This window comes from Leuciscus leuciscus, assembly GCF_965113295.1.
Source record: "Leuciscus leuciscus genome assembly, chromosome: 1".
NCBI classification, from domain to species: Eukaryota; Metazoa; Chordata; class Actinopteri; order Cypriniformes; family Leuciscidae; genus Leuciscus; species Leuciscus leuciscus.
This window is the reverse complement of record NC_138725.1, coordinates 58,583,771-58,609,030: the sequence shown is the minus strand read 5'-3', so window position 1 is coordinate 58,609,030 and position 25,260 is coordinate 58,583,771. Positions and strand designations below refer to the sequence as shown.

At 38.9% G+C, this 25,260-nt stretch overlaps 1 protein-coding gene across 3 annotated transcripts in view; it reads left to right on the top strand.

Annotated features, from left to right (window-relative positions):
- Nucleotides 1–25,260, top strand: part of spop (speckle type BTB/POZ protein) — an 80,869-nt gene that overhangs the window by 41,125 nt on the left and 14,484 nt on the right. For all 3 annotated transcript variants that reach the window (XM_082184121.1, XM_082184123.1, XM_082184122.1), the window contains 4 exons: nucleotides 1,155–1,477; nucleotides 3,568–3,689; nucleotides 4,482–4,633; nucleotides 16,968–17,095. In XM_082184121.1, the coding sequence (XP_082040247.1) occupies nucleotides 1,400–1,477; nucleotides 3,568–3,689; nucleotides 4,482–4,633; nucleotides 16,968–17,095 (480 nt within the window). In that variant the 5' untranslated portion in view covers nucleotides 1,155–1,399. The remainder of the gene's footprint in view (nucleotides 1–1,154; nucleotides 1,478–3,567; nucleotides 3,690–4,481; nucleotides 4,634–16,967; nucleotides 17,096–25,260) is intronic.

Sequence of the window (25,260 nt, the reverse complement as noted above, 5' to 3'; positions counted from 1 at the left end):
GGGGAAATGAACAAGAGAGCCAATAGAATGATGAATGTGCTTTTCTTCTGGACAAGAGAGGAGGGCTGTTTCACACAAGGGGAAAAGAAGAAATATTTTTTCCCTCCAGCATTATAAGCATGTTGCTTTGACAGATTTAAACTTGCTGTGGTTGCTGATGGTGCTTCAGAGGTCTGGCTTTTACATTAGTACTTACTTAGACGTACTGAACTAGATCAACAAAATGGAGATCAAACATCCCTCTTTATTTGGTGGTTTGTTTGATTCTGCATATTTTTGTGGTTTGTGCATATGTTCAAGAAAGATGGTAGACCTGTTTGTCAATGTGCAAAATCAACAAATCAGGTGTTTTCTTTTTTATAAAGAACAGTCTGGAATTGTCTGTTTTTGATTTGCTGAAGGTGGATGTTTATGGTGAATCAGTTGTCCAATCTCTCCACTTACCATGACTTTAACACATTTATTTATAAAATAAATCTTTTATAATTTTTTTTATATGATTTATTTATATACATGAACTGCAGACATTTATAATAATAGTAGTAACTGTACGTTCACACCGTACGTTAACAAGACGGCGATCGTGGCAAAATTCGCTCTCGCCGCCCTGCCAACGATGCCGGAGAAACATTCGGGGACGCTCTGATGCGCTGACGTAGATCGAAGTAGACCGATGTTTACAGGATTGCGTTCTCTGGAATCCTCTAAGGCGGAGGACTTCTACATTCTGATTGGTTGCCTCCGAACCGCATCATAGCTTATTACTATAAAGTTTACCTGACTTCAACTCTCCTCGCCGCTCTCACCGTCCAAGACGCGCCGTGCCGCCCTCGCCGGAGCTCGCCACCGGCTCTCATTGAAAATGAATGACTTCCGGCCACTTTGACGCTCTCTCCGGCGGCGGTGTGAACGCACAGTAATTGTAGTGTTTATTAATAGTAATTCTGTTCAAATTTATATAACAAATGTAAATCTATTTATTTATAGGCTAATATTATAATAATATTACTTTTCTCACAATAAACAATTCATTCAAGTGATGTAGCTCATTAGCGGCCCAGCATAATTTCTGAGATAAAAGTTTAAAGCCTTTCACTACAAGAGTTTGATAAAAATAATCAATCTGTTTCTGCTCTCTGTATTCTCTACTACAGGATAAACTGAACAGCTCACAGAAAAACACTTCAAGGTTCTGCCTGCATTCCCTTCATGTTCTCTGGGTTACGCTGAACACGAGTGTGTGCCCGGATCCTGGCGGCGGCTGTGAAGTACACATGCGTGCGTGTGCATGTATTTGCTTCTGAGTGAGTAATCACGTGTGTGCGTTTTGACGGGGACGTTCTGCGGTGGCTGGCGTAGTGACCCTCCCCCTGCCCCACCCCCACGCTCAAAACTGGCGATGTCCAGGGTGCCGAGTCCGCCCCCTCCTGCTGAAATGACCAGCGGCCCTGTGGCCGAAAGCTGGTGTTACACACAGGTGAGTGAGTGAGTGTGTGTGTGTGTGTGTGTGTGTGTGTGCGTGTGTGGTTCTGGGTCTGTGAATCTACATCAGTGGTGCTTGATTCTGCTTGTCCACCTTCATAGTGAGTTGCATGTCTAATTAAACACACCTGAACACGTTAATCGAACTCAATGGGTTCAGTTCAAAATTACAGGCAGGTGTGTTGGTGAAAGACTGGAACTAAAGTGTGCAGGAAACTAGGGGTGCGTCTCAATCAGCTCCCTAGTTCAGCCTCATGTGGAGTATCGATGCTCACTGTGTTCCCTTAACGGAAGTTATCAAGCACGAAACATAAATTATGTGAGCCAAATCACTACACATAATGGCACACGATAGATGGTTTTTAGAAATAAAAAACATAATTTTATTATATTTCAGCATAAACATCTCTAGACAGGTAATGAACATAATCTAGCTAACATTTATAATTTACTTACGGCTGAAATGTTGCACGTATATGTAACAAGCAAAGTATTTATAATGTACTTTAAATAACATTAACAAGTAATTTGAGAAAGATATCAGTTCTGCTGTTGTTCATAAATCCCCAGTAGTGATGTTGTACAATGAGGACGTTGTCATGTCGCAGGAAATAGTGTCCCAGTGTGTAGTGAGCCCAGGGTCCTTACTAGTGCCCGAATACATGTACATGATATACTGATTCACGACCTAGGAAGCTAGAGAGCTGATTGAGATGCACCCTAGATTTCCAGGTGCAGATCTGAGCATCCTGGTGTCCCAGACACATAATAAGCCTCATGTGATGATGATAAATGTCCAATCAACAGGCCCATGTGGGATTGGCATACTTTTTTTCTTTGCAAAATGTAATTAAAAGTAGTTTTGAAATAGCATTTTAAAGGTCAAAATGAACACACCCTTGGAGCACCCTTGTTGTTTCAAATCCCTGTGAATTTTATCCTGTGGAACACAAATGAAGTTTATCAGAATGTTCACGTTGTACTTTTTCATTCAACAAAATCATACAGTTCTTCAAAAAGGACCAAAACACCATCAAGTCTTCTGAAAACATAATCGCTTTAGAATCCAAAGTCTTTATTCACTTATTATCTTATTCAAAGAAATTAACATTTATTAATTAATTTGTATTTAATGGAAGTAATTAATGTAAACTTAAATACAGTCAATAATATAGAATAATATATTATAGATAGAATAATGTGGAACTAATATTGAATGCTGTGAACGATGGGCAGAGTTTTCCAAGGCCTGCATTTGAAGTATTTTAGGTACACTGTATTTTACTGAGGCAGTGAGATAAAATACAAATAAAAAAAGGTTTTGAAAGAAGTCTCTTATGGGGTGGTCTCTCTGAGGCTGTATTTATTTGATAAAAAATACACCCCAAACAATAATATTGTGAAATATCATTAGAATTAAAAATAGCTGTTTTCCATTTGAATACATTTTAAAATGCAATTTATTCCTGTGATGCAAAGCTGAATTTTCAGCATCATTATCCCAGTCTTCACTGTCACATGACCCTTCAGAAATCATTCTAATATGATGATTTGCTGCTGCTAAAAAAAGTTAAATATTTTTGTGGAAACCATAATTTTTTTTTATGAATAGAAAGTACAGAATTTAGAAATCTAAAAGTTTCTGACCAATTTAATGCACCATTGTTGAATAAAAAAGTATTCATTTCTTTAATAAACGTATAAAAAAAGATCTGTCAGTGTGTAAAAATATGTAATGGCCATTATCTTCTCTGTGTTTTGAGTGTGTGTGACTTCACAAGGTCCTCCAGCGTGTTCAGAATCCCCACGACTAGTTAAACATGTTCCATTAATGCCTTCATTTATCTCGCCTTCATTCTCCCCCAGTGTTTTTGTTTGAGGTTTTTTTATTCCTTGTTCTCCCCATCCTGTTTGTTGTCAGAGCGCATTAAGATAAAAGGTGGTTTTGATGTGTCGCTTTTTGATGTCTTGGCCAACACTTGTGGATCTAATGTAGAAAAGGGTGGAGGGGAGGGGAGATGAATAAATGGAAGAATGAAGCGTCTTGTCTGTTATCTTCTTTCTTCTGTGTTTGTGTTTGTCCAGATCAAAGTGGTTAAGTTCTCCTATATGTGGACCATCAACAACTTCAGCTTCTGCCGGGAGGAGATGGGCGAGGTCATCAAAAGCTCTACGTTCTCCTCAGGGGCCAATGACAAGCTCAAATGGTATGAAGGGAAGGAGCACACTTGGATTTGCATTACATAAATGTTTTGGTCAGATAAACTCTATTTGTTTAAAATGAAATAAAGCCTATCTTACGGTGGCCGAGAAGGGTCACAACACATACAAACGCCACAACAACTACATATTCAGAAAACACCTCCAAATTCAGAAAACACATACAAACGCCACAACTACATATTCAGAAAACAACTTCGTCGATTTCACATCACGTACGCTGCAAATATTGACAGCACGAGCAAATAGGGAAACGAACTGCAAACTGCAAAGACACAACGGAAATGTTTCCAGGGGGGCCATAATCAGTGACGGACCCGCATCCATCCGGTTGTGAACGTGCGCTTTTGTTGTCTATGGCTACAAGAGGTAAGTGTTTCTCTTTTATTATGATGCTTATGATTTTATAAGTGCACATTCAGATAGCGCGAAGACAACCGGATGGATGCGGGTCCGTCACTGATTATGGCCCCCCTGGAAACATTTCCGTTGTGTCTTTGCAGTTCGTTTCCCTATTTGCTCGTGCTGTGAATATTTGCAGCGTACGTGATGTGAAATCGACGAAGTTGTTTTCTGAATATGTAGTTGTTGTGGCGTTTGTATGTGTTTTCTGAATTTGGAGGTGTTTTCTGAATATGTAGATGTTGTGGCGTTTGTATGTGTTTTCTGAATTTGTATGTGTTTTCTGAATATGTAGTTGTTGTGGCGTTTGTATGTGTTGTGACCCTTCTCGGCCACCGTACTATCTGCTGATGTAAGATTCTTTGTTTTTTGAGCAGGTGTTTGCGAGTGAATCCAAAAGGTCTGGATGAAGAGAGTAAAGATTATCTGTCGCTCTATCTTCTCCTGGTCAGCTGTCCTAAGAGTGAGGTTCGGGCCAAGTTCAAGTTCTCCATCCTTAACGCCAAGGGCGAGGAAACCAAAGCTATGGGTAAGATGTTGATTAAACTCTAAAGATTATAAAAAAGATATATATATATATATATATATATTAGGGGTGTAACGATACACCAATGCCACGGTTCGGTTCATATCACGGTTTTGGAGCCACGGTTCGGTTCGGTTCGGTTCTGTTTGCTGTGGGGGCAGGGTTCATGGCAGGGCACCAGCAATAATAACGCTAGATTAACTTTAACTTTATTATCTGAACTTTATACAGTGGCTTCAGCCTTTCTTTAGAGCACTTAGCACACCTGAGTTAACTAAAATGAAATAAATGCCTCCACTGACTAGTCAGAAATAAACTGCACACCTGAGTAGGGTTGCCAACTTCAGAAAAGTAAAATGCGGGACAATCGTGGTTCTTTATAGGAAAACAAGGGACACTCAAAATATTTGTACTGCATCGCACAATGTACATCATTTCATTGTCTGCAGACAGTTAAGTATATGTTTAAAAGGTTATCAGACAAACACATTTGTATTGCTTAACCTATTTATGTACAATTTAATTCTAAAAATTATTGTAAAGTCATACAAACAAAATGTCACATTACAAACAAACCACCATTCAAAATAACAGCATTTATCTGAAATAGAAAGCTTTTTTAACATTATACATAGGCCTACAGTTCAAAAGTTTGAGGTTTGTAAGATAATTTTTGGGGGGAAAGAAATTAAAGAAAGTAATTGCCTACTTTTATTCAGAAAGGATGCATTACGTTAATCAAAAGTGACAGTAGCCTACATTTATAGTGTTACACAAGCTTTCTATTTCAAATAAATATCTTATGATCTTTACATTCTTCATAGAATCTTGGGGGGGAAAAAACAAACCAGTCTTAAACATGAATAATAATCAGAAATGTTTTGTGAGCATATTATTCCCTCAGGTAGATTACATGTTTTCTTGCGTGGCTGGATGTTGGACTCATGAACAATAATCACGTTGTTTGCATTCGCTAAAATTGATTTGCCGAAATCAAAACGTGGACAGTGAAAAGGAATTACCGTTAGCGCGAGACGAGTCCGGCTTGAAGCGGAAGCGACCAGACGGCAGAGGATTATGTTCGCAAAACAAACAATGATTTGTCTCAAAACGATGATTAAAAAATGCTGTGATATGTCATCATATTGGATGATGACAGGTGTCGGTGATTCGTGATCAGCACTGCTGCTGTTGCTGCTGTATCAGTCAGTGGTTGTGACCGGAGGGTCTTCAATCTCAATATGCCGCGGAGTTGCCATCCTGAAGTGCGTATGTAAACTCTCGAGCGTGATCGATCACCCAAATCACGTGACATGCACTTTATTTAGTAAATAATATTATAATAATATTTAGTAAAACTACAGCTCTTATTAGTTGTTAAAAGTGTACTCATTAATAACTATTTAATCAAATGTCAAGGAAGAAAAAAATAGTTTTGTGACAAAGTGATGTGAGAGTTGGGCCGGGGCAGCAGGGGGCGGGGCGCGTTCGGTTCGACATGAGAGTATCGCGGTTCGAAGCGTGGCTGTTGTATCGCGGTTTGTCGGTTCGGTTTGAATATCGTTACACCCCTAATATATATATATATATTATATATATTATATATCTGGTGAAGGGCTGAGCAGTAAAATACAGTTAGACCATGGTGTGGTAGATATTTACTGCCTTTTTAATGTTGGTTTATGTCCAAGTTCCCAAAAAAGAATGACCATTTTAAAGGTACTTCATTAATTAAAAAAAAAAAAAACCTGTTACATGAACCTCTAAGACTAGTCTTACAAGTTAGACATCACTTTTTTTTCTTCATACGTTTTTTAAATCAGTTACATAAAAACGTAGATTGGCCTATTTGATACCGAAAAGTAATACTGACTGTCCCTGACTAACTGCTAGTGGGTCATATTAGAATAATGGCTATGTTTATGCAACGGGCCTGGTTTCACAGACAAGGTTTAAATCTAGTCACAGACTAAAATGCATGTTTGAGCTGTTTGAACTGAAAGCGATTAGCACTGACAGATCTTAAAATATATAAGTGCCATTGTTTTGTCTCAAGATGCACACCAGTAAGATGTGTTTTTTTTTTAAGGCATGTTTATAAAAGCTTCTTAAATGTCCTAATTGAACTAAGGCCTGATCCTGGCTTAGTCTAAGCCTTGTCTGTGAAACAAGGCCAAAGTATTTTATTATTATTATTTAATATATAAACTCTTTTTACATTGGTTTTCCAGCCAAAATAACTATATCGTTGCAGTGAATTAAAATTGCTTAGTGTATTTCGTCGTACCGCCCAACTGTAATCTAGTGTATAATTTGATCTCTTTAAAAAAAAGAAATACACATTTCTTTCTCGCATACTCATCACATTTACTGTTTTATGAAACATTTATTTAATCAGAGTGTTTTTGCAAACTAGCACAGTAGTATCACTTGATTCCTTTAGGGAGCTCTAGATGCTACAGACGTGGATACCTGCAAAACAGAGTTAATCAGACTAGCATGCCTTTGAAAGTGTGAATGGTCTTGTATTTTCTGTGAAAGTAATAACATTCAATGTGAACCTTTCCCCTTGTAATATTAAATTTGAGGAAGGCGACAGTGTTTTAATTGAGATTTTTTTGGGGGTGATGGCCTTAGGGCTGTCTTGTTTGATTGGTGTATGAGAGTTACAGAGGTTTTGGCCTTCAGTGGAACTGAATTTCACTCGCTCAGACGGAGCAACTTCATGGCTGATTTCAGTGTCTGCCTTTTTTTTAAACCAAGTATTATTCATAGCTGGGGGTGTGTATTTCTTTAAGGTGGTTTTGTTATTCGCATAGGGAAAACATTTCTGATATGCTGGCGTGGATGTTAAAACCCGACGAATTTATACATTTTTATAAATATACAAAGTTACATTGAAAAGATCAATATGTATGATAAGAGTGTGGGTATGTGTGCGTTAGGTCGGTGAACTCTGTAGCTCACAGGGTCATGGAGTTTATAGTGTATAGAGAAGAAATAGTGCCCTAAAAGTTTTTGTTTGTTTGTGTGGTGAGAAACATTTTAATGTGCAACTAAACTTTCTGCTTTCCCTGAACACAATTCTGTCATCATTTACTCACCATCATGTCACACTTTTCTTCCATGGAACACAAAGTGAGATGTTGTACCATTTGCTGTTTTTCATGCAATTTACAATGTATGAAGGCTGTATTTTTTAAAGGGGTCATCAGATGCAAAATTCACTTTTATATGGTATTTGCATATAAATGTGTCTTTGCAGTGTGTGGACACAACCACCATACAATGAAAACAATCCATTCACTCCTTTTTTTTTTTTTATCCTCAAAGTCTAAACACTCTCAATAATCAAGCCGTTTGGATTTTCTGAGCAATATGATGTCATATTGCTTATGCTCCGCCCATGACCGTGGGCTGTCCTATATTAGCATATTTCCGCCCTCAGCCATTTGTATACTGTCTGCCAAGGCAGCACTTTACATGTCTTGTGTCAACACCCCCCATGGAAGAGAGGGGCGGGGTGAGCAGTTGCTCATTATTTAAGAGACATGCACCGAAAACGGGTCGCTGTGAACAGAGCTGTTTTTGAGGAGGTAAAAATTGTTTTTACACAACCAGTGAGGAATTTTAACAAAAAGTACTTTAACATGACAAACGTTTACAAACCAAACTTTACATGAAGACCCTAAAGAATCATACCAACTTGTGGAAAATGGGCATCTGATGACCCCTTTAAGCTTCAAAAAGGATGCAAAAGCAACATATAAGTGACTATATGACTTGTGCTCTATATTTTGGGTGTTTCAAAGCCATATGATTGATTTGTGTAACAAACAGACTGAAAATCTTCCCCATCATTTAGCTGTTAACCACTGTGACTGATCATTGAGTGAGTTAGTGAGTGAAACTCGAGAACTGGATCATGAACAAATCTTCCGTTTTGTGAACTGAATCAACTGCCAAGGACAACTGGGGCAAATTTCAAGGAAATTTTAAATTTTGTGTGTATATATCACAAAATATTTGGACCGTATTATGATACTTAAATTTGTCGTTTTAGAGATTGGTGGCTCTAGTCTTCATCCACTTCTATTGCATGCAAAGTTTGTCAGGGATATTCACCTTTTGTGTTGAACAAGAGAGATTTGGAAAGAAAGTAAATGATGACTGAACTTTTTTTTTTCTTTTCTGGTCCTTTAAAACTCTCATCACAAAATATCTGCTTGTTTGAGGAACAATAGTAAATGCTTTCTTTTTTCTTTGTTCACTGTGAACTGTAAATCGCTATCATTAAAATAAGTTTTTCAACTCTTTCCCCACCAGCGTTTTTGATCACCCCAGAATATTTTATTGTATGAATATCTGAACATGCAATATATCAAAAGAAAGAACAGACCCTCTGAAAAAAAAAAGTTTTATTCTAGCTTGCAGTCCAAATTAAATGTGTTCTGAGTTTGTCACAGCACAAAAAATTTGTTATTAGCCCCCCAGCCAAATTTGAATGATAAAGAAAGCCACCAAGTAAATAAAATAAGCTATCAAAATCTTGCAAAAAATGAGCAGTATTCTCTGCTCTCAAACGCTGGGGGCGTGTCCGCTGGCTGCGCTGAAACCATGCCCACTCGCAGGATATTTGACTCGCGGGCACGCACTGCCGATGATGGCACCAGTTGTCGGCGTGACGGGAGGATGAAGGCCGAGGCGAGAGATTGTTGGTTCGGCCCCATTCACCAATAACAGCGGATTATCAGTGAACTATCCTGTGTAAAATGATCACTATACAGAGGCGGGTGTTGGTGGTGATCCTCAGCTCTCCATCAAGGTGGCTTTTCACAAAATTAATCCACCTCTTCTTGATATGATAGTTTTTTTGGGAAATTTAAATAAGGACACCGATCTGTTTTGTAAGTGATCGCATCCAGGTAAAACGCATTTCCGTGACGAAGGCATAACTAGCTAGCAAACTGTAGGCTGCAGCCTCAACGGCTCCAGTGCGTCATCGACAGTAGGGGCGGGGCCAGGAGCTCAGTGGCTCCAGTGCGTCATCGAGCCACCGTTTTAGCCCCGCCCTAAAGATCCTGAACACAGCAATGGTGAAAAACTTAACGGTCTAACTCCACGATTCAGTACTTCAGTTCACAGTCTTTGTAATGTGTTTTAGCAATACATTTCTAACATTTCTAATGTGTTTAGTTTTTTTTTTGTTTTTTTTGTCTTTACAGGGACTTAAAAAAAAGCAACATTGAGCAAAAAGCTGAGAATGCATTCATTCAGAATGATGATCATAACATAGATGGAGTAGATTGAGTCCATCAACACCACTAATGCTTGCACAGTCCTATAGCTCGTCCTGGGTCAACATTTCATTCAGTAACATTGGGCAGTTTTGATTTATATGCTCTTTAATGTTAATGATCGCAATATTTTACGTATTCATATGATTACATATAAGATCGCTTGTTTTTGCGTCGTCTTCGCACATGTTTTGATCAGGAGATTCATCACTCTTTCAGAAGATGTGTCATAGCGCCCCCTACCATATAACAGTGGAAACACAGAAAATTCTGGGTTTGGTGGGGAAAGAGTTAATGGCCTATGAACAAAACTGTAAATGCACATTAACATATAGATTTTGACCTAAAATTGTCCTCAACCTGTACTTGTGTGATTTCAGGCAAGGTGAGCTTAAGCTGGTAAAGCGCCCCTGAAAAATCCTTGCCCAGATTCTGGCAGTTTTATATGAGCCTGTATTAATGTTTCACAAAAGATTGCGTGCATCCTAGAGAGATGAAACTGATATGCGGGCAGCAGTCACACTCTCATCTTTTTGAAGAATCTCACATATGAGCAGAGGAACAGGAGTGAAAGAAAGAGAAAAGGGTGCCAGATTGTGGCAGCGAGATGAGAGGTTGAACAACCCTGTCTCTCATTTTCCAATTTTCTCATTTTCTGCACCTTAATGGGCGAGAAGGCGCTCCTTGTGTTTTGTCCTGCACTCCCCCCACTCCTACACTCAACATTCTCTCCATTTAGCGCCCCTCCGGAATGTGGGGAGGGTGACGTGCTTGGGGCGTCCCCGGGGACAAAGAAGCACCGACAGCCTCCTTACAGTGGATGGGGAGAGTTTTTAAAGCGGGACGCAGGATGAAAATATGGCAGCAGAAATTGCTCTATCGGTTCTGGATCATTTAGAATCCAATTTAATCCTGCCCTCCTCCTGGGGGAGAGCGAGATGAACGAGAGAGAAGGGGGGAGGAGGGGTGAAGCAGAAGTGGAGAGAGAAATAAAAACAAAGTAAAGTACTTTAATTAAGAGGGCTACGAGAAGGCACTGGGACTCTGCAGCATGACTTGTGTTTATGGAGTCAGTCCTACGCATGACACAGAGCAAATAGAGGTGCAGAGGAACCGGTTCCCCTCTGAGGATCGATGATCAGGTTTGATGGACACATGAAACCACTTTCAGGAGAACACTGTGTATGTAGTCTGCTGCAATGGCTTACAGATTTATTTCAGGTGCTTCTTGGGTTTTTTTTAAGCAGGGGTCTTGTTTGTCTTGGAAAAATATTAATTTTTATTTCAGCTCAAGTCAAATTTCCAGACGAATTGTGAACCTTAATAATGAGAGCTCCCAAAGAAGAAATCAAAGAACCACCTGAAGTGAAGTCAGAGATGCTCCAAAACCACCAATCACAAAACAATCACTAAACTCCACTTTATAGCATAGAATAAATAGTCCACAGAAGCAACTTACTTAAAATTAACACATTAAATAATACAGAAATGAACTTGTTATTAAATTCACACAATGATTTACATTATATAAATCTAAAGTACAAATTTATGTAACAGACTATATCTATATGAACTGAACAAAGAAGTATATTTTAAATGAAAGGCTATATTATTAGATAGGCTACTGCATGGATAGGTCAGTAGAATTTATTTTACGTCATTACCATGACCATCTTTTGCTACATCCCATTGCCAATCAGAAGTACACTACTGTTCAAAAGTCAGTACGATTTTTCACCACGGCTGCATTTATTTGATCAAAAAATGCATCAAAAACAGTAATACAGTAAATTCATGTGATTGAATTTGATTTGTTTTGAAATCAGCAGCCATTACTCCAGTGTTCATGTGTTTTTTTTTGTGTGTTTTTTGTGAGTAGGCTTTTAGAAATGGATATTTCTAAAGAGGCATTGGGCTAATAGAGAAATGAAAGATTCACACCGATGTAGGTTAGATGGATGTTGGGTAGTGTATAAACTACCTAGCTGACGATCTCTTCTCTGCGTGCTGTGTAGTTATTCAGATGAGACTGCATGCTGGCAGATATTGATTCTGAACTTGCTTTATTGGCTATTGACCGTTTGATGAATATTTACACCACGGAGCTTTACTGCTATTGCTCTCAGCCCCGCGTGGTCCATAGCTGTTAATACTCCCGTAGATCAACATTTATAACGCTGACCGTTTCACTGTAAAGCCACAGAAGAATGAGGTTGTGCAACGTAACTGCTTTGTGATATCCATTTAAGTCATTTGCAGTCTATACATGTATTAATCAGAGTAGGAAATATTTGTTTGGCCTGCCAACCACATTTACTGGTGAGTATCTAGTTTTATCAGTAGTTTTCATTCAAATACATGATATAAACACACATTTTATAAAGGTTACCCGTCACATCTGTGCAAAAAGTACCCGCATTCGCCTGCTGGCAGGTCTTGATTGCTATTAAACTAATGCTATTAAACTGTGTTTGTTTCTGTTGCTCTCATATATATATATATATATATATATATATATATATATATATGAAGAGTTCAGATGCAAAAGCCTCTAAGTGCCATTTGAAATTTTCTTCTAGAATGATCATTTTTATGAAGCTTGTATATTTAAGTTCAGTAATTTCACCTAAATGGCAATGAAGATTACCTATTAATTGTCATTTAAGTGAAATTATTGAACTTAAATATACGAGCTTGATGAAAATGATCATTCTAGAAGAAAATTTAAGATGGCACTTAGAGGCTTTTGCATCTGAACTCTTCATATATATATAATATAATATAGTGTTTTAAATACTTTGCTGTGCTCTCATGTAGCTGGACTTTTGACTAACAACATAAATTGTGGTCCAAATTGCAGCTTATTCTAGCCAAGAACCACCCAGAGATCTGACTTTTTACAGACTCAATCGAGACAAGCCAGTCTAAGCTGATGGTTTATCATATCAGACAGTTAAAGGTGTTTTGCTCTCTGTATGTTTGTATAGAAGTGTCAAGGTTAGAGGAATTATTGGATAGTGTTTACACTAGCGGATTGTGTTGATGCTGTTGTGAGAATGTCAGTTTACTCTCATTATTGTTCTGACACCGTGCTACTGAACTCTCTATTAATGGCAGAGTGCAAGTAGAGGATGTTTTTGTTGTTGAAGCAAATGTGACCAATCTCTCTGTTTCTTTATTTAGTGTCTTTTGACTATTCTTGTTAAAATCTCTCCACTTTGCAGCTTATTCTGTCCAACAACCGCCCATGTAGACGGGAATCGACCATCTAACTAAAAGACCATCTGCTAAAAGATATATAATTTGCTTGCTACTACGTGGCTTTTTTGGATATCTTTCAAAGACTAGATGCCATGGTCCTTGCAAATGTTGGCAAATCCAATAAGGAATTCTTCAGTAGAGAATAACCTGTGTATCCTGACACCTGAAAATTGCGAATGTGCTAGCCAATTGGATCAGAACTGGCTGTTTCTGCCAACTTTAGCTGCTTTGTGTGTGTGCAGTGCAGTATGCATCAGGTCATCTGTGGGCGCTCAATGGGCATTTCGTCCGAGGCTGAGACTACTTAACGCCCTCAATGTCTTTCTTGAGGAGTTTGGAATTGTGGTGTTGCAGATTAAAATGGTTCGCTGTTGAACTCTGGTCAATTGATGCATGCCCACAGGAATTCACCTATTTTTGCTCACTTACAGACGTGTTTTAAGGTATGGGCAAACAGAACTTGGCCTTTCAACCTCCCTGGCTTTCTGTGGGTGTATGCTTAGTGCATTTGTGATCCGAGCAACCTTCTCTTTTTCTCTCTGTGTGCCAGGACATTAGGCACTGTGCCCCAATGCCCAGTGCCGGGGCTTGAATATGTATTCCTACTGACTGCTCTTTCTTTTTCAATGCTTTAACCCTCTCTTATCCCTCGATATCTGCATAATCCATCTGTCAGTCCTTTCTTATTGGAGCGGTATTTTGTCAGACGTCCTAAAACACTCCTCCTCGCTGCTTGTGTATTCGTGTCCACAGAGGCTTGACCCTGGTTGGATGCCAACAGGAACTTTCCCTGCCCTACTGCAATTGGTTAGTTGCCAGACGTCCCCAATGAGAGCACAAATTTAGCCACTGCCCTGATCTGACCTCAGACTTCCTCGAGAGACCAATCAGTGTCTCTGTCACTTTTTCTTTCCACTTCCTCTCGCTCTCTCGCTCTGTCTCTCCATCTTCTTTTTATATTTCTTAAAGTTTTGTGCATCTGTGGTCAAGGATTTTGCTTAGCATGTGGAATGTAATAGTTTTTTGGGCTGTTTCTGTCATGGAATTAGCAGCAAAGTTGCTTTCACCCGTTGTGTGTTCATGCCAGTATGGTGTGGGGTTTAAAAAAATTAGTTTTTAAATTCTGCTTCTCCCATTTAATAGGTGAGTAACTTGATTTACTGGGAAGTTCTTGATGCTGGGAGGGTTAATTACCCACAGGTCCATCAGCATCTTCTCCAAAGCAGCTGAATCAAAACATGCCATCTGTGAACACTCCTGTCTGTTCAATTCGAGACATCACAACTCATGAGCAATACAGGCAGTCCTGAAAGCCATACTTCAACAGAGCCTTAAATAATGTGTCATCTAATGAAGAGTTGAGAGCCACAGTTCTTTAACGACGCATCAAAATAACACGGGCAGCGTGGACACACACAGACTGAAGACGATACTTTTTATTTGACAGGTAATCACCTGGTTGCAAAATGTGTAAAATATTAACACTGAACTATGGTGAAACAAAGTGAGTCTAGCCAATGTGTAAGTTCACCACAAAATCAAAAGGCACATTTTTAATTTTATATTTTGTTTTAATTTAACAAAAATAAAGTGACACTTTGCCATTTTATTTATTTTACCATTTTTTTTGACAACTTGGCACATTTGCCAATCTAATACAAATGTCTAAAAGTATAATTTGTAAAGAGTTAATACATCTGAAATACATTTGAAAAAAATATAGTATTACACTAATAAAAAAACATCTGCTGCTTATTTGTCACAATGCAAAAATGTGTTTTTCTAAAATGGACTTTTCTATATGCAAAATATAGTAATCATTATAATCAGTATTATATTAGCCTTTGTGCTATCTGGATACCAGCATCAGTCTTTGGAAAGTTACTGTGACTCAAGTTCTGTTTTGAAGGGAGACAAGGGTCTTCCTGAGGCATGTGTTTTGTTGCCCTTCTTCTGCTCCCCCATTGTGTGGATGACTGTCACAGTCGAGCTGTGAACACAGCCATTTCACACCATGTTAAAACCCCTGCACACACACAAACAAACTACAGCAGCAGATTAACCCAAAATGATTTGAGCCCCAGCTGCACTTGGCTGACAGAGAAAAGAGGAAAGATGCTTCACTAGAACAAGTGTAACGTTTAGGAAGAGAGGATGTCACGCTTGATAGAGTGTGCTTGTCACACATACCCACAATGCAACAAAAGCACAAAGGAATCTATTCATCTCTCCTTTTTTCACTCTTCCCCACTTAATGTGTCATGAATTTCTCTTCTCTCCACTTCTGTGCGTGAAAGTAGTGACAAAGGAGAAATCCTCCTGTAGGTAATGTCGATATATGTCTTGATTCAGCATCACTTTCTTGTATTTTTGTTCTTCATCCTTCTCTTATTTTTCTTCTCCATGCTGTTCTTGCTCTTCCCCTTCTCCATTTACTTCTCTTTCTTCTCCTCATCCCTTCATCCTCCTTCCCCTCCCCTTCCCCTCCCCTTCCCCCTCCTCCTTCCCCTCTACTCCTCATCCCTCATCCCTCCTCCTTCCCCTCTACTCCTCATCCCTTCCTCCTTCTCCTCTTTCTCCTCCTTTCCCTCTACTCCTCCTCCCTCCCTTCCTTCTACTCCTTCTCATCCTTCCTCCTTCCGTTCCTTCTCCCCCCCTCTCAATTTCCTCCTTCCCCTTTTCCTCCTTCTCCCCCTCCTCCTCCTCCTCCCGCTTCCACTCCTCCTCATCCCTTCCCCTCCTCCTCCTTCCCCCTCCTCACCTCCCCCTTCCCCCCCCCTCCTCCTTCTCCTTCCCCTCTACTCCTCCTCATCGATTGCCCTCCTCCTTCCCCTCTACTCCTCCTCCCTACATTCATCCTTCCCTTCCTCCTCCTCCTCCTCCTCCTCCTTCTCCTCCTCCTTCCCTCTTTCCTTCTCCTGCCTCACATCCTCCTTCTCCTACTTCTCCTTCTCCTCCTTTTCCTCCTCCTTCTCCTCCTCCTCCTCCTTCCGCTGCTGCACCTCCTTCTCATTCCCCTTATCCTCTTCCTTGCCCTCCTTCTCCTCCCGCTGCTGCTCCTCCTCCTTCTCATTCCCTTTCTCCTTCTCATTCCCTTTCTCCTTCTCATTCCCTTTCTCCTCCTCATTCCCTTTCTCCTTCTCCTCCCCCTTTTCCTCCTCCTTTTCCTCCTCATTCTTTCTCATTTTCCTCCTCCTTATCCTTATCCTTCTTCTCCCTTTCCTTTTCTCTCCTCTATTTCTCCTCCTTTCTCTTACACTTCTCAACCAGATCCTGCCAGTCAGCTAAAACACTGCAGTCAAGATGGAGTGAAGGTTTGAACATAGCAGCTATAAAAATAAATAAACCACACTCTCTCTCTCTCTGTGTGTGTGTATGTGTGTGTGCATGGAGGTTCATGCATTCATGCAGGTTTAATGTGCTTTCAGAGAAACAGCAGGAGAACGAAAAATCACAGAATAATCAGACTGGTTATAAAGCAGAAATTAATGGAGAGCAAGATTATAGACCTTGCCAGATAGGTGGAAAAGCCTCTTAAAGAGTATTTGGATTCAGATTAGTATTCAGATTAGTCTGATCTGTGTCTGTGAGATGTCTTGCATAGATTGTTTTTGCCTCAATCTAATACTTGACTGAATTATCGGATGTTCTGTATTGTTCTGAAGGTTCTTAAGATGAAATTTATGTTGACAGGTCATGCCATTACAGAGACCTGGCGCAAGACCGTTGTTCTGAGTCCACCTAATCAATTTTGTGCCAATATGCTTTATTTTGTGCAGAGAGCCAACGAGCGTATCGCTTCGTACAAGGAAAGGACTGGGGTTTCAAGAAGTTCATAAGGAGAGACTTCCTCCTGGATGAGGCCAATGGGCTGCTGCCTGATGACAAATTGACACTCTTCTGTGAGGTAAGTGATGCACGACCAATCATATGCTGAACTTCCTTTCGTAGTTTTTTAGATATACTACTTTTCAAAAGTTTGGCCTCAAAGTCTCTTCTGCTCACCAAGGCTGCATTTATTTGATCAAAAATAGTCAAGACAGTAATATTGCGAATTATCATTACAATTGTAAATATTTTTAAGTTTTCTATTTTAAAGGGATGGTTCGGAGTAATTTCAACCTTTGCACCATGACCTCGAGCCAAACACCCCCTCTGAAGCTTTTTTTCCCCCTTTGTCGAACATTATTAAAGTTAGAGCTTATTTAGAGAGATCAGCCGAATGGCTTAGTGCAGGCGCTAACGGATCCTAGGATGTATCTCGGAAATTACTCCACTAATAAATGGTACCAAACTTATACAGTAGTACAAATAGGTTCTGTACTCGTGAAACGAGGCATTGGAAAGTTTGTAAGTACATCAGGAGTTTATTTAAATAACACTTGCCTGATGGCTTATGCTACTGCTAACCCAGATGTCGAGGTCACTTCCGTGATTTGGGAAAAGCCCGTAAAAGTCCTGGCAGAAAGCGATGCATAAGGATGTAGTGTAACGATGCCCAGTTCCAGGAATGCACTAATATTTTGTTGGTAGTACCAGTTTGCAACAATTATTAGTTAACACTAAGTTGTCAACACTTTGGAAAAAATAATAAATTGTTTGGGATATATTTCTATGGACTGTTAAATTCACTAGCTTTTCCCTTACACTTGTGAGTTTTACAAAGGAATTTTATGGGCTTTTCCCAAATCACGGAAGTGACCTCGACATCCGGGTTAGCAGTAGCATAAGCCATCAGGCAAGTGTTATTTAAATAAACTCCTGATGTGCTTACAAACTTTCCAATGCCTCGTTTTATGAGTACAGAACCTATTTGTACTACTGTATAAGTTTGGTACCATTCCGGGCATCATTAGTGGGGTAATTTAAGAGATACAAACTTGGATGCATTAGCGCCTGCACTAAGCCATTCGGCTGATATCTCTAAATAAGCTCTAACTTTAATAATGTTCGACCAAGGGGAAAAAAAGCTTCTGAGGGGGAGTTTGGCTCGAGGTCATGGTGCAAAGGACCCTAGGTTGAAATTACTCCGAACCATCCCTTTAATATATTTTAAAATGTAAAGTAATGGCTGAATTGTTAGCATCATTACTCTACTCTTCAGTGTCACGTTATCTTTCATTCTATTATGCTGATTTGGTGCTCAAGACTAATTTCTTATTGTCAGTGTTGAAAACTGAGGCACCTTTTACATTCTGTTACAAAATGTTCCAACAATAGCATTTATTTGAGAAACAAATATTTTTTGATCAATTAGTACTTTAAATAAAAGTATTAATTGAAAAATAGTGTCTTTTAAAATCATCCTCTTCAAAGCACTATAGTCATAGACATTCAGACGGATGCTTTTAGTTGTTACGCAATGCCTTGCAGTGTTTGAGCGTTCTGCTACAAGTGTTGTTTAGAAATAGTCAAACTCTAAAAAATAAATAAAAAACCCCCTTGAGATCCCAGTTTTGTTCCGCTGCGCTCCATCTAGCTGTTTTTGAACACAAGTGCCTTATGTAAACACTCCCGAAGAAATGTGTCTGATAGGGGTCAGGTGATCCTGAAATCAACTTAAACTATTTAGTCGGCTAGTCTTAAAAATATGTAGTTTTACACATCCCTAATCAAGATGGATGAACTCTTTCCTTTCCCTTCTCCTCCTCCTCCTCCTCCTTTCCACTCTCTTCCTGTATCTCATTACTATTTCCTAGAACTTTAGCATTGCCTCCTCCTTTGTTCCTTCTTGCACCATTCTTAACTCACATTTTTCCTCCCACAATTCCATTCTTATATATATATTTATTTTTTTGCCTACATTTGAGGTGTTTCTCTCCATTTCTTTTTTAGGTGTTAGCACCTTAAATAAGGGCCTGAGCATACATTCCTCTCTCTCTCTCCTTTTCTCCCTCTGTGTTTTTAATGAGGAGAGGGGTCCCATTAGAGGTGGAGTACTTGGTGTCATTGTGGCCAGTGAGATGGAGGGATTTAGGAGGAAAATGAGGATCTAATTCTGGTTTCTTTTTCTCCCACTTTAAAGACTGGCGACAAATCAGATTGATAACGCATCAGTTTTAGCTAATGATTCGCTGACTTTGGTAGCTATTTTCTTCTGTTCCTTTTCTAGTTCCAATCTCTCTCTCTCTCTCTCTCTCTCTCTCTCTCTCTCCTCTCTCTCTCTCTCTCTCTCTCTCTCTCTCTCTCTCTCTCTCTCTCTCTCTCTCTCTCTCACCTGTTCTTGCTTTCTCTTTCTTCTTCTTTCTCACCTCTCCATCGCTCCCTCACTCCACCTACATCCTCCAGCAGGTAGATTGCTCATAGTAAATAAATGAGCTCTGCACTTCTCTCACTCCATCTGACAGCAGCCATCTTTCACTCAGTGCAGCCATATGCCACACTGATATCTCAGAGATCCACTACGGCTGCAACATCTGCTGCTGATATATATGTACACACATATACACACACAAAAGTTAAGAAATGGTAGCAAGTTGAAGGAATAGTTCACTGAAAAATTAAGGTTATTTATTCACTCTCGTACTTTTATGGTGCTTTTGCTTCCTTTTTTGAAGCTTGAAGCCTCTTATTTATTGCAATTGTATTAAAAAGAGCGACAGATACAGTTCGTCAATTTCTCCTTTTACCATTTAAAAGTTTAAAGTCAGTACTTTTTTATATTCCACCAGACTACATTTATTTGATCAAAAATATAGTAAGATAATGTAAAGTTTAATTATCAGCATCATTACCCCAGTCTTCACTGTCACATGATCCTTCAGAAATCATTCTAATGATGATTTGCTGCTTCATAAGCATTTCTTATTGTCAATGTTAAACAGTTGTGCTTAACATTTTGTGGAAACCTTGATACATTATTTGATGATTAGAAATGTCAAAAGAACAGCACTTACCGGTATTTGAAATAGAAACATTTGACTACACTATAAATGTCTTCACTGTCACTTTTAATCAGTTTACTGTCCTTGCTGAATGTTAGTATTAATTTCTTTCAAAAAGAACATTTAATGACCTCAGACTTGTTCCACAGAAGAAAGTCAAACAAGTTTTGGACAACATGGTGTGGGGAAATTATGAGTGAACTGTCACTTTAAGAGGAAGGAATGTTCTGTACCTGCAGCATCTGCTTTGTTTCTCTTCACCCCCAAAACACTAAGGGCTCAGCAGAGATGAGAGTGTGATGAAGGGAAGGAGAAGTGCTAAACCATGTTACCTCAATGGAAGTGAAAGAGGATTTGATTGTGTTAGTATTTACACTGAAAGTTTCTCTGTATACTGTACATTCACACAACATATGTGACAAACTGGTGTGTTACGATCCTCTGAGAAACACCCCAAAACGCATTAATCGTTTCCTCAATGTTGTGCTTGCATCTCAACAAAAGTCAGAAATCCATTTTCACGGATGTATGAGGTTGGTAGTCTCTGCGCACGAGTCAGCTCACACGCATACATTATCACAACGAGTTCGGTGAGACGAGAGGCAGATGCTGGTGTCAGAAGGAGGGAAAGGGAGGAATAAGATCAGATGAAGGAGAAAAAGGGAGGTTTGCGGTCAGGGCCAGACTTGAACAGCTTGAGTGGAAATGATGCGTGTAAAACGTGTGTGTTGTCTGTAACAGAATGACTGTTTAAACACAAACTCTCTGTCACAAACATACAGCTGCTCACAAATAAAGCTTGCATCTCTGTCGGTCTGTATCTGTTTCTTTAGGATGCAGTGAGTGAAATTGATCACATAGTTTTGACATCAGATAATATACACAATAGTTTCTGATAGCGGTGGGCATTATGACCTAAATCACGGTATGAGTAATTTTACATCAAGGTAGCAGTATCTACCTTATTCTTATCGTAAGAGCAGCTGCTGCCATCTGTAACTTGAATGTGCATGGCTTCTGGTGTCACGGACTTCCAGTTATTTTACATGTACAAAAACAGTTTATGCTTTTCTTTACACTGTCAAAAACAAACAGACACATTCTGTCAAACGTTTTGATAGATTATATATGTGTCTATACAGTCATGTGAAAAATAATTTTAAGACCTGCTAAAGACCAGATGATTTTTTTGATTCTTAAAACCGTAGGACTCAAAGGGGTGTACTCCCTTTCAGTTCTATGGTTTTAAGAATAAAAAAAAAATCATCTGGTCTTTAGCAGGTCTTTAAAAAAGGTAAATTCAACCTCAGATGAACAACAACACATGACACATTAAACCGCGTTATTTATTTAACAAAAATAAAGCCAAAATGGAGAAGCCATGTGTGACAAACTAAGTACACCTTATGATTTAATTGCTTATAGAACCATCTTTAACAGCAATGACTAGAAGTAATCATTTCCTATATGGCTTTATCAGTCTCTCACAATGTTCTGCATGAATTTTGGCCCAAAAAAAAAAAAAACTTCTTTACAACAGTTGTTTGTGGGCATTTGTCAGTTGTTTGTGGGCATCTGTTTATGCACAGCTCTCTCAGGTCCTGCCACAGCATTTCAATCGGGTTGAGGTCTGGACTTTGATTGGGCCATTGCAACACCTTGATTCTTTTCTTTTTCAGCCAGTCTGTTGTAGATTTGCTGGTGTGCTTGGGGTCATTGTCCTGTTGCAAGGCCCAATTTCGACCAATCTTTAGCTGTCGGAAAGATGGACACACATTTGACTCGAGAATACTTTGGTGTGCAGAGGAGTTCATGGTCGACTCAAAGACCTTAAGATACTCAGCAGGTCCTGTGGCTGCAAAATTTCAAATCATCACCCCTCCACCACCTTGATGCTTGATTTGGTTGATTTGGCTTCTGTGAATTTTGGCCAAACATCTCCACTTTGGTCTCGTCTGTCCAAAGGACATTGTTCCAGAAGTATTGTGGTTTGTTCAGATGCAAATTTGCAAATCTGTGCTGCCATTAAAAAAAAAAAAAAAAATGTAAAGCAGTTTTCTCCTGGCAACCCTTCCAAACCAGCCATACTTGTCCAGTCTTTTTCTATTTGTACTGTCATGAATGTTAACATTTATCATGCTAACTGAGGCCTGTAGAGTCTGAGCTGTAGTTCTTGTTTTTTTTTTTTTTGCAGTTTCTCTGAGCATTGCACTGTCTGACATTGGCCTGAATTTGCTGGGATGTCCACTCCTGGGAAGATTGGCAACTGTCTTGAATGTTTTCCACTTATGAATAATCTTCCTCACTGTAGATGGCCTTATAGCCATTCCCAGATTAATGGCAGCAACAATTGCTTCTCTAAGATCATTGCTGATGTCTTTCCTCCTTGGCATTGTTAACACACCTGCACGCTCTAGACCACCAAACTGCCTGCTTTTATAGAGGTGATCATGATTGCTGAAGATCAATGGCATTTGATTAGCAGTTTTTCACACATGGCTTCTCCGTTTTGGCCTAGTTTTTGTTAAATAAATATTGACATGGTGTAATATGTAATGTTGTTTTTCATCTCAGGTTGTATTTTCCTAATTTTTAGACCGGCCAAGGACCAGATGATTTTTTTTTTTTTTATGTCCTAATACATAAAACCATAGATCAAAAAAAAAAAGAAGTTTTTAAAAGAAGTCTCTTCTGCTCACCAAGGCTGCATTTATTTGATCCAAAATACAGCAAAAACAGTAATATTGTTAAAAAAAAATTTGCAATTTAAAATAACTATTTTCAATTTAAATGCATTTAAAAATGCAGTTTATTCCTGTGTTGACAAAGCGCAATTTTCTGCATCATTACTCCAATATTCAGTGTTACACGATCCTTCAGAAATGTTGTTCTATTCTTTGATGTATGGAAAGTTCAAAAGAACAGCATTTATTTGAAATAGAAAGCTTTTGTAAATAGGACCATCGAATAATATCCATTTCTGTATTATATCTGAGAAGCAGTGGAACATTCTGTGCTTAATGTCTTTTGCATTGATGCACAGTGGTGTGTTTGTTATTAAGAGATGAAGAGAGAAGATACAGTGTGGTAATTCGCTAATTAAAGTGTGTGTAATTTACTCACTGCTTGATTTGATTAATCAATGAATGCATTATGACCTGGACAAGTTCATTAGCATGAGGCTGATGCAGTGCTAGTAGTCAGAACTGCCGCTGTCCTTAAGTGTGTATTTATAGATGCAGGAAGTCACCTGGCATTGTTTCTTCTTTTTTTTCTTCTCTTCTCTTCCTCTTTCTGTTTTGCGTGCCACTAATGAGTGAGTGATGAATGTCCGCACATGGGTTTAACGTGTGTTGCAGGTTCATTCATTAAATTCAGGGGGCGAATAGCATACACACAAGTTTACACCCTCCTCCCTCATTAGTTTCTGTGTTTAGATTTACACACACAGTAAACAGTTCTCTCATACTAGAGTCCAGACAGCACAGACCTGCTCTAGTGCCCATCTCGCACTGCTCATTAAAGTGATGTGCTCGACTTTAAAGTAGTGATCCGTCCAATTTCTGAGGCTGAAGATTAGGGGTGGGAGATATTGACAAAAATGAATATCTCGATATTTTTTTCCAATATCTCGATATCGATATTCAGACGATATTTTTGCCATCCTTCAAAGAAATGTGTGCAAACTGGCAAAGAAGTTGGACTTTTGACTTGCTGCATTTGACCATTTGACCTTTGTAGGCTATAGAAAAAACAATAAAGGAGCTAACTGAACAGAATCTGAGGTAGCCCCTACTTTTTCCACTTACAAAAAAATTAATAAAAAAACGGAATTAGGCACCTTTTGCAACAGTGATTATTAAATCAAACAACAATATTGTTGATGATAAATTCAAAGTAAAAAAAATCTTTTCAAAACGCTATAAATCCATCCATTTTTCCCCCAAAACGCTATAAAGCCATCATTTTCCCCCAAAAAATTGATAGTTTGTCTTTTAAAAAAAAAAAAAGTATTTTGTCTTTTATTTTTCGTGTTTGCATTTATGAGGAAAAAACAATATTACGTGACAGTTCTCCATTATGGACGCGAGCGCTCTGACTTTCAAACTTTCACAGAGACCTCAAAACAGAAAGCACAAAGCCTTTCTTTAAAACGAATTTCGTTTTGTATTAATTGTATCTTAATTTTACCAATTTCCTGGATTTAAAACATAAATACATAAAAAGTAAATACAGGAGGCTAGCACAACATAAGGTGCTTGAACTGGAGATTATATCAGCATGAACCGAACCGTGGCCTACGATCGCCTCACAGGCCTAAAAAATGTGAAATATATTTACAGAAAGCTGGTTCTAAACAAAACCATCCAAAACATAATAAAACTATGTAGCCTAATAAATGTGCATTTCTCCTGCGTTCACTAGCTAGCTTACTGCGAAGATCGCGAGTCAATAGCCTATCGTCAACATCATCTTTGCAGCCGACACACAAATTAATAAACAATTAAAATGTCTTATTGCAATATTTTACATATTCATAATCATTACTTTTGCTGGTTCTTTGAGGCAGCTTTTTAGGTTTTTGGCGTTTTGGAAAAGAGCTCTTCACGTGGCTACAAACACCGTTTCACCAAGGCACAACGGCCCTTCAGCACATAAGAACAACAAGAGAAAAAGCGCTGACTTACTAATTACGAAACTTTTATGTGGTTGAACAGGTGAAAGAATCACAAATTCCTCTGCAACTCAAACCTTCTCAGTACGAGTTATGAAGGAAGAGCATTAGAGTTTTCAACGCGTCCTCCTCTGATTGCATGTGTTGTGAACTTGTGACTGAAAAAGTGCGTGCAGGGACACATGCGCAAAACGTAGCTAGGTCTGTAAAATGTCCTTTTGTAAAATGACATATGATAAAAATAAAAATAAAAATAATTAATATATCATTTAACAAAACGGTTTTGCGCATGTGCTTCTGCGCGCACTATTTCGAATTTACGTAGCCTATGAATGTGCGTTTTTGACGTCCCGCGCCAGGCCACTCGGAGGGTGCTTCCGGGAATAGTACTGCCCTAGTATTTAAAATCGCTACATATAATTGTTTAGACGGTTATAGTGTGCGTTATTTGTTTTCTCTTTAACTTCTTTCAGCTCTTTTCATGTTTTGGGGGTCGGATTGTACAAATTATGA